At 39.8% G+C, this 10,580-nt stretch overlaps 1 protein-coding gene across 1 annotated transcript in view; it reads left to right on the forward strand.

Moving 5' to 3' along the window:
- Window positions 1–2,030: 2,030 nt before the first annotated feature.
- TALDO1 (transaldolase 1) overlaps window positions 2,031–10,580 on the forward strand; it is an 11,888-nt gene continuing 3,338 nt past the window's right edge. The window contains exons 1-4 of the mRNA XM_015811908.1: window positions 2,031–2,245; window positions 6,732–6,855; window positions 7,557–7,664; window positions 8,776–8,907. Coding sequence (XP_015667394.1) covers window positions 2,149–2,245; window positions 6,732–6,855; window positions 7,557–7,664; window positions 8,776–8,907 — 461 coding nt within the window. The 5' untranslated portion in view covers window positions 2,031–2,148. The remainder of the gene's footprint in view (window positions 2,246–6,731; window positions 6,856–7,556; window positions 7,665–8,775; window positions 8,908–10,580) is intronic.

Genomic DNA, 10,580 nt, shown 5'->3' on the forward strand with positions numbered 1-10,580 from the left:
TTGTCTTCTTGATGGCTCTGGCTTCAACTTTCTGATGGTTCCACATCTGCATTTGTATAAGACTAGCTACTGCCCTGGGCAGAGATGAGGCCAGGTTTGGTTTCTGCTTTTCAAAAAATGCTTTTAAAAATCCTTTTGGTGAACAATATCTTTCTTTCTGCCTTTTTAATATTTCCTTCTCTGGGTTAACTTCCCACAACTCTATTTTCAATTTAACAAACTAAATTCCTTTCCTATACTGTAGTTCACTGAGAATTTTGTACAATTATGCAATAAAAATTAGAATATGCAAGGAAAAAAAGGGGCTAGTTAACAAAGACTAAACAAAAATGGAAATATTAAAATTCCAAGAGTTAACTAAAATGCTTTTTCAAATTAGATTACTAAACTACTGGGTAATTATTAAATATTTCATGTAGAATATTAAAGGTCTAGCATTCTAAAACACTGTGTTACTTAACTATCAAACAACTAATGCTAAAACACTATCCATTATTAAACCAAAAGCAACGATAATTGCTTCATATATGTCAGCCCTTTCAGGTAGTCTAGACAAAAAATTAAAACTATTTTTGTCCTTGTTCATTGCAGTGTGAAGTTACCGATGAGTTCGGGTTTCCTCATCTGTCTGCTCACTCGTGTTCTTGCAATCTGCTGGATTGGTGTACTACAAAGATAACTTGGAGATGGGAGAAAGTTCTTAATGTAATTTACCAGATTCCCTTCATGGATTGCCCCTGTAACTATATAGGACAGATAGGGAGGAAGCTATTGCGAGAACATGAATGAGCCATTAACAAGGATTGCCGGACTCATTGGTAACCTCACACTGCAATGAAAAAGGATATGCATTCAATTTCACAGCTACTATGATTGTTGCTGAGCAGGGACAAAAATAGCCAGAGAAATTATTGAAGCCTGGGAACCGGCCCCTGGTCAGTCAACAGGAGTGCTGATTTACCACCAGCTTATCAGGTGTTTAGGAGCAGAGGACTTGGCAGCACAAGGAAACAATAATCATCAACTTAACAGCCAGCCATCAACACCCTAATTAACAACTAAAAGTTACACACAACCAGCACCTTATAAACTGCCCAATACACCGTTTAGAACAGCCCAGTGCACATATTCTGGAGGGAAGGAAGTTTCTTGAGGATGGGCTCCAGCATACCTTCGGTCCAATGACCGACTCCTGCAACAAAACAATTTGTATAATCCACATGTTATGAAATGAATTAAATCATGCGGGACTGTCTCTTGCACACCTTACTCCAGTACTTTTAACAGAAACTTTGTTTCTTCCTAGGGTTTCCTCCAAATGCATAATCTGTTTTCTCTGGCATAACCTAATATTGATACATTTAGTTGCGACAGGTATTGACGACAATCTCCCGAACCTGACAACGTAGGCTGAGAGTGAGTGATCGGCCCAAACTCACCCAGCCGGCTTTCATGCCCAAGGCTGGACTAAAACTCATCCTCTTCTGGTTTCTAGCCTGGTGCCTCAGCCACTAGCTAGCCCAAACTGATCTCAGAAGCTTTCTTTCAAATACTCAATATTTTACTCAATCAATTCCTACCTACGTTTTAAGCCTTCAGGGACTCAAAAAAAAGCATATTAGGTAAAATGTAGGAGACCAAGACAAGATTGCAGGCGGGGGGAACAAATCAGCCTAATTTCTAACGCCCTACTTCTCAAACATAAGCAAGGACGAGGTACACTAAACGCCCATCCTCTCCCGCCCTTTCAATGATCGGTTCTAGCTCATGTAAGGCAAGGCTACGGTACCGCCTGCTCGTCCTGCAACCCAGAGCAATCCTGATTGGCTACCGAGCCGGGAAAACCAAAGGCTACACCAATCGCCTGTGCCCACTGCCCAGAGCAGCCTTAGCGCTCTCCGGCACTCTATGGAAAGAAGAGAGAAGGCTCGAGAGCCCGGGAACGAGTCCTGTGATGACGTAGGCGCCGGCCTCTGCCTCCCCCCCCCACCCCGCCTTCCGCCGAAGCCAAGGCGGAAAAGCCCGAGGCCGCTTGTCACAGCTTCGTGCGGCGCAAGCCCGGAAGCCGCGTGCCGATCCCCTGATTTTTCGTCCGAGGCTCAGCCGCCGCAGCCGCGCCTCCTTATTTCTTCGCAACCGCTCGCGACTATGTCAGTTTCCCCCGTGAAAAAGCAGAAGATGGAGTCGGCGCTAGAGCAGCTCAAGCAACACACCACCGTGGTGGCCGATACGGGCGATTTCCACGGTGAGCGGGAATCGTTCCGGTGATCCCTTTTTAGCCCTTCCAAACAGGATCCGGGAGAGAGAGGTAGAACGGGGAGCTCTCCTTTGACCTTTGGGGTTCCCTACCAAGTCCGATCCAGCTGGGTTTAATGCTCTTTCCCAGGGTTTCTTCCGGGCATTGTTGAACTCCCCCGTCTTCTTATCTCCCTCCGCCTCTCCGCGGGAAAGGAAAGCTAGTTGGAGGGAACCGATGAGGAAGTCGTGTTTGTCGTAGCCCGGTGCACTGCTTTGTTTTCGCATAAGCAGGCCTAATAAGTCGAGCCACTCAGTAGAAGCAAAACATTTACAAACTCTCTGCAGTGTTGGGATGTTCATAAACTTTCTCTAGTTGACCTTAAAAGGGTGCTGTTTTATTGGATCCTGATTTTGTTTTCATGGGCAATTTAGGGGGACCCTTTTTATGAAGGAGCTTGAAAAGTCTGACCTAGTTAATACTTGAATAGGAGACCACCAGGAAATCTCATAGCTATAGAATAACCTAGGATGTTGGGGCAGGGGGCAAAAATCTCAGAAGAAGGACTTGGCATTCCACTTCTGTTTTGTTGCCAAGAAAAACAATATGGATTAATCACTCTAGCTTCTGTGCCTACCGGTGGGGAAATACAATATGTGTAGGTCAAGTCTTAATGCTATTGCTGTATTTTGTTGCCATTACCCACAATTTGAGTCTAGGGATTATTAAGGAACTTGACTCATTCTAAACGCAAGGCTTTAAAAAAGTATACATTTCATTAACTTGTAGCATTTTTCACAGTGTTCAGTATTCCTTCCACAAGGAGCAGACATTAAAAACGTCCCACCTCTACAATTATGGAGTGATATAAGCCATTTATAAAATGTTATTTATGCAAAAGCAGAAGTAACTCACAGTATGGATAAGTGATAATTTATTAAATGTATCTGCTGTCCAACTTCCGGGGAGTGTTTTGACAATTATTAAAACATTGTACACTTTTTAAAAATATTTCAGATAATCTTTTAAACTCTCAGTTTAACTCTCTTACCAGTTAGTCTGCATAATTTTGCAAGTAATTGATATTTATGTTTTTCTAGAGGACGTGCCTATTGATCTCTTTAAATCCTAGCTTAATTCTTCTTGGACGTAATGGTTGGACTTTTAAGAGAATCATAATATCTGAAAAAATGCTTTTCTATTAAAAATCTGCTTGTATAGTAAACTAATCTATTTATAAACCCTTATGTATTCTACCACTACTGTAGACTATATAATTGCAGAAAATAGTACTGCTTGCGAAATTTAATACATCTTGATCTGTTGTTTAGATGGTCAATGTATAATATACATGGATAGTAGTCATTTCTCAGAGTAAAAGTTGCTCAGAGAATCTGACCTAACACAAAATATTAACTATTTTGTAAATGGTCTTATGAAAGACATTTCTCCTTCCTGTTGCTTAACTGGTGATGGAATCTTGCTGATGGGCTATGAGTTAGCAGATTTTGACAAGAAAAAACCCTTTTTAATTTGCGAATAAAACTTGCAGAGCAGGAAATTACCCTGTGTATTTGTATATGTGTTAAATATTTGTTGTAAAAATACTTTGTAAATTTTCTATAGAAATATTGCACAATATATTTAAGAATATCGTAGGGCTATATTGTATTTCTGTGATGCCACTTGTGTAACTTTGCAAAGAACTTTGGTATGGCATATCCTTAAGTAATTGGAGATGATTGCCAGCATGTGTATGTTCAAAAACACCTACAGGGAATTTCACCCTGAAAAGCACAATTTTTTAGCCTGTATATGTAGCAATTTGGAATTTTAAAAAAATTGAATGTACTTAGACAGGCCAGTTCAAGAACAGTTGTTTCTATATTACAGTGCATGTGCATTGTTCTACATAGACAGGAATTCTACTTTTGGTAGATTTTCCTGTAAATTATTTGAGTCACCCTTCGAATGTGGAGATGGCAATACAGGTAGTCCTCGACTTACAACAGTTCGTTTAGTGAAGTTACGTCACTGAAAAAAATGACCTATGACCGTTTTTCACACTTACAACCATTTGTCAACTGACTCATACTTATGACCGTAGAAGTGTCCCAAGGTCATGTGATCAGCTTTTGTGACCTTCTGACCAACAAAGTCAATGGGGAGGCCAGGTTCACTTAGCAACCATATTACTAACTTAACAACTGCAGTGATTCACTTAACAACTGTGGCAAGAAAATTCATAAAATGAGGCAAAACTCACTTAACCAATGTTTTACTTAGCAACATAAATTTTGGGCTCAATTGCCGTAACTCAAGGACTGCCTGTCGTCATATATATATATATATATATATATATATATATATATATATATATATATATATATATATATATATGGGAAAGCTGGCAGAGAAGACTGCAGGTTGCTCAGATAATTTTCCCGCATCCAGCAGCAGCCAACCCAAGCCTCACTGTGCTTGTGTTACACTGCACTAGCCCCTCACTCACACGCATGTGCTCTCCCCCACCCAGCAGCAGCCACTTACATGCCTGCTGGCCTGCTTGCAAACTGCCAACTTTCTGCCAGCTGCCCCACTGATTTTGCTTGTGGGAAGCTAGCAGGAAGTTGCAAGGAGGTCCTTGTTTAATGACGGCAACGGGGACTGTCAGAATTGCCATCATTAAGCGATGCGGTCATGTAACATAGTTCTTTATAACCACATCATTTAGTAACAGAAATTCTGGTCCCAGTGATGACTTACTAACAGAAGATGATCTACACTGAAATGTTGAAAGAGGGAATGGAGCAAATAATACTTCCTAAATCTACATAAATGAAGAAGTTGACAAAGAACAGTTTGCATAACTGGGTATCATTTTGATCTTAATTAAATTCTATTCCATGACTCTTGCTATTTAGGGGTTTGAAAGAAAGCTGTGTTGCTTTTTATGCTCTGAAGAATACTGGTTCTGTACTGTACAAAAAATACACTAAAAGTAAAAAAAAAGATTAAAGAGTGTTAATTTGGTGTCTCAAAATTATGGTAAGTGGCTGCTTGTATATGAACAATTAAAACTTGTTTCTAAAATTTGCAGCAACCGAACCTTTGGATAGACTTTTAATAGAACATTGGTTCTTAGGATACACTGGTGATGTAAGTAAAAAAGCAGAACCTAATCTATTCACTGTAAAATCTGAGTTTTATGGATTTATTCCAAAATAAAAGCTCCACATTTTGAGCTCCAAGTTCATATAAATGCCCTTAGTTATATTACATTTTTTCACAGCTTAAATATTGTCTTGACTGAAGTTTGAGCAGTCTTCTATCTATATCTTCTATTGTATACTCAGTGATGGCGAACCTTTTAGAGACCAAGTGCCCAAACTGCAACCCAAAACCCAGTTATGCATCGTAGGGTGCCGGGTGGGTGTGGCCCATTGGCTGGGCGTGGCCCATTGGCTGGGCGTGGCTGTGGTGGTAACAGCAGACTGGGTGGGACTAAAAAGTTCAATCAATCAATTCCAACTTTGCAAGATCTTTTTTTTCCCCACGAGAAGTTGAAATTGACTGATTGATTGAAACTTTTTTTTTTGCCTAAAGCAAAAAGGTTTTATAAAACCCATCTGAAGGCCTAGGACTGGGGCGATGGTGCGCGTGCCCACAGAGAGGGCTCTGAGTGCCACCTCTGGCACCCGTGCCATAGGTTCGCCACCACTGGTATAGGTCAGGGGTAGGCAATCTTGGCTCTTTTATGACTCGTCGACTTCAACTCCCAGAATTCCTGAGCCGAATTCTGGGAGTTGAAGTCCATGAGTCATAAAAGAGCCAAGGTTGCCTACCCCTGAACTATATTTTCATTGTTTTAATTATCACACTCTGAGTTAGATTCAAATATTGTAGATCTGGGTTTGATGCGTATTTTCAAATTATGAAAACGAGCTCACTTTACTAAAGTGCCTTTTTATTAGGGAAGTCTTATTTGTAGTGTTCTTACTGACACTAACTTGAATTTGCCTTTTCACTTTGGTGCCAAGGATATACCATGTTTTTCCAGATTATTACTTTTTATTGTTGTTATATTGCCCTTTTTAGACTGATTTCATTTAGTGGATTGTCTCTGTACAGTGTATTGAAATTTGTTTGCACAGTGGAATGGTAAAAATCATTATGTTAATCAACACAGGACATAACAAGAAAGATGTTATGGAGAACAGCCTTCCTAATATCAACTTTCTATATGACTTTGAATGATTCTCTGAATTATATATCCTACCTAGCTACTAATTTTACTAAGAATTATACAGTATCTGTCTTTTGTTAATTATTAACTCTCAATCATATTATATGCGGACATAATTTCTGGCACTTGAATAACTACATTAATTACATTGCTCCATCTTATTGCATACTCTTAAAAAATTCTTATCAAGCTGAGAGGCTAACACCCATCCCCCAACTTTTTTTATTCTTGTTTTCTGCTTTTCTTCAGCTATTGAAGAGTACAAGCCTCTAGATGCTACTACCAACCCATCCCTGATACTAGCTGCAGCTCAGATGCCAACCTATCAGCAACTGGTAGAAGATGCTATTGCGTATGGAAAGAAACTTGGTGGGTGAGTAAGCTTGCCAATGTTCTAATTTTGCAGCTGTGACACTTAGTTGGTATTATCAGTATGTGTCCTCACTCTCTGTTGCCTTTCAACTTCACGTAAGATACTGTCAGACTTAAACCGGGATCAAGAAATTAAATAATGGCAGAATAGAGGAAGTCAAAGCCCTTCTGCAGACTACCAGCCACTCCCAGTTCTTTCTCATGGAAGAAGGAGGAAATGAATAGTTGGCTCAAATGCAGCACTAGAGAGTGAGTCAGAGGTTTAAATAGAGCATCAGTCAAGTTTGACCCAGGAGTTAGAGACTTAGATTAATGTTGATAAACCTCAGGACGTATGTATATGTACACGTGCACACCTTTGAGTTAGTGATGACTAATAGCAACTGGTTGGACAAGTCCCTATGGTTTTCTAGGTAAGATTTCAGAAGTGGTTTTTCATTGCCTCCTTCCTGGGGCTGAGAGGGTGATTGGCTTAATGTCCCCCAGCTGGCTTTGTGCTTTAAGGCAGGACTAGAACTTATGATGTCCTGTTTTCTAGTCTGGAATCTTAACCACTGCATTAAACTGTTTCTAAAGTTCAGAACATCGTGCAAAGAATTCATATTACTGTTCCAGTTTGACTCATTTATTTTTTTAGATGTCACATTAGCACATTTTTTCCTCAGTACATAAACTTCTACTTTGGTTATTATACAATTCCAGGTCAGAAAATGAACAAGTTACAAATGCTTGTGATAAGCTTTTTGTACTGTTTGGGGCAGAAATACTGAAGAGGATACCTGGCCGTGTGTCCACAGAAGTAGATGCAAGGTGAGTATTTTCTGAATTCATCAAATATAGCAATAGCAATTACACTTATATACCGCTTCATAGTGCTTTAACAGCCCTCTCTAAGTGGCTTACAGAGGCAGCATATGGCCCCCAACTATCTGGGTCCTCATTTTTCCGACCTCAGAAGGATGGAAGGCTGAGTGAACTTTGAGCCAGTCAGAATTGAACTCCTGGCAGTGCACAGTGAGTTAGCCTGCAATACTGCATTCTAACCACTGCACCACTACGGCTCCTATATTATATTTGTTTGATTGATTGACTGATATCCAGACCGTACTTCAGGAAATCAAAGCGGCATGCATCCCGTCTTATTTTTCCCATAAGAAAAACAACCTGTGAGCTAGGCTGAGCTGACTATCTGATCAAGAACCCCTGAGACTGAAGATGGACTTGAATATGGGTCTCCCTACTTCTAGTCTAACTTTGTAACTCCAACACTAAATTGGCTCTCATAACATTCCATGTGACCCTGTGAAGATATCAGTGAAGGTATGATTCATAAGTGGCTCACAGCATAAAAACAACAAATATACAATTCAGATAAAAATATACCGAAAAACAAAAACAGATGGCAGATGCGGTCAACACAACACATACCCAAGTGGCTCCAACCACTGTAGCCCAAAGCCTCTTTTGTTCTGTTAAGCCAGTTAGTCTCTCTTGCATGGATTAGAGAGATGGCCATCCTGTTATTTGCATCTATCTACTGGAATCTTTTGTTTAGCTTACCATTCATGGTTTCTCTTAAGGCTTCCCGCTGAAGATCTTGTTTAGAAAGGCCTTGTTGTCCTGTTCTTAAAATATCAATTTTCTTAACGGTATTTGTGTTTCTTTAATGTTATTCAAACTATTTTATTTGATGGGGTGTAATGTTTAAGACAATCAATTAATGCAGAAGTAGTAGAAATGGCAGGTGATAGATAATGCGAAGCTGCCAATTTTAATGGTGTTCTCGTCTAATGATAGACTTCTTAAGCAGAAAATAGAAAAGCATGAATGTTGCATCCCGTATCTTTGCATATTTGCCCTTTTGAGTATAGTTTACACAAATTATAATGAAACAAAAAAATGTATCTTTTTTATTTTAAAGGTTGTCTTTTGATAAAGAAGGCATGGTTAAGAGAGCCAGACACTTCATAGATCTTTATAAAGAAATAGGAATTAGCAAAGATCGTATACTCATCAAGCTGTCATCAACATGGGAAGGCATCCAAGCTGGCAAGTAAGTATACCAGGAACGGTAATATAAGACTTATTTGATGGCTATTTAATATTCCGTTTGTCACTTTCTGCACAGGAATTTCTGCCTTGACCCCACCTTGTCTATTTTTACCATACACACTTCTTAAAATAGCTCATTCTGATTACATTCATCTTTTAGGTTTCCTCCAATATAGCCAGTTTTCATTTCCATTTAACAAACGTGGCAGAAAAACATGCAGTTACAACACAGCCATTTTTATTTCTTTTAAGATACATTTATTTCTTGCAACATGCTACATCAGAAGCCTCAAACTTAAAGCCCCCCAGGTCATTTTATGCAGTCCACTCCTCACCCAACATAACAAGAGAGAAATGACCAGACACAGGACAGCAGAATGCCAACATTGGACCGAAGCTACAGAACCCTTCTACCCCTGCCCCCACCCCTTAAGAAGAAAACATGGCGTGACAAGCCAACAGGCAGCTGCAGTCTTGTTGCATATCAAGGCCCAGTGGGGCCTGTCAGTTTGGCACTGGGGATAGGATGTGGTAGTGGGTACAGAAGCAGCTATCCTGACAATCAAGCTCCTGCTCTCTGTGTGGGGAGTGAGGTACTTTCTACTGTTTCCTCCTGGGTGTGCTGAACAACCAGGGTACCAAGATAGGTTTCCAGTTCAATATAGTTCTATACATCAGATGTATAGTTCTGCATGTCTGCCACACCTATTGTTAAAGGCTTTAGACCTTGATTAGGTGAGCTAAGGGGAAAAAAACCTTATTTGCAGTTTAGCTAGTAGTAAAGCTAAGTAAAGCTAAGACTTTAAAATTATTTAAAACCACAAACCTCTTTACTTTTCCATTATAAAGACTTGGAAACCACAAGTGTCAACAGCTTTTTTTGTAATAGTTTTGAGAGGGGTTGCCTGATTTACATTAATTCAGTATATATGATGATGCTGTCTATTCAGTCAGCTCTGATTCTTGGCAATTCTACGGACCAGTTCTCTCCATGTTTTCCAATCTTGTATGGCTTCTTTCAGTTGTTTTATAGTTTTCTCTTATTTATTTCCTTCTTTCCTTTTCTTCCATGTCCATTTTCCCAAGATTCACTGTTGACGTTACCCAAAAAGTATTTTATCTAACATTCAGAATTTCCTTATTACTCTTGTATCCTTAACTGATTCTCTCAATCTTATAAATAAGCAAATAAATCATTATTTCAGATTTAAATTTCTTCTTTTGCCATTTGAACAGATGAACAGATGTGTGTTTAAACAATAGGTTCAGAACTAGGAGATGTTTTTCTAAGTAGATACTAACAAAGCACTCATTCTAATTTGTCGCTGACTCAATTTTCATGTATCTTTTATATTCCTACTCATCCATTCATGTTGACTAACAGAATAATTTCCCCTGCAGGATCACATTTATTCCTTCCTGGATCACATTACAATCTGAGTTGCAATTTCCATATGCTGAGATCATCATTAGATGAGACCAGGGCTTTTTTTCTCGGAGAAAAGGTGGCGGAACTCAAACCTGGCCACGCCCTCATCAAACCCTAGGACCGCCCCTTTAGAGAACAGGAATGCAAGTAAAATTTGGGAGGGGCTATTTCCGGTGTGGGAGGGGCTATTTCCGGTGCGGCCGGCCCGGAAAAAGGTGCCGGAACGCGGTTCCGCCGCGTTCCGG

Source organism: Protobothrops mucrosquamatus, unplaced genomic scaffold (genome assembly GCF_001527695.2).
Source record: "Protobothrops mucrosquamatus isolate PMUCROS unplaced genomic scaffold, P.Mucros_1.0 scaffold_56, whole genome shotgun sequence".
Classification (NCBI taxonomy): domain Eukaryota; kingdom Metazoa; phylum Chordata; class Lepidosauria; order Squamata; family Viperidae; genus Protobothrops; species Protobothrops mucrosquamatus.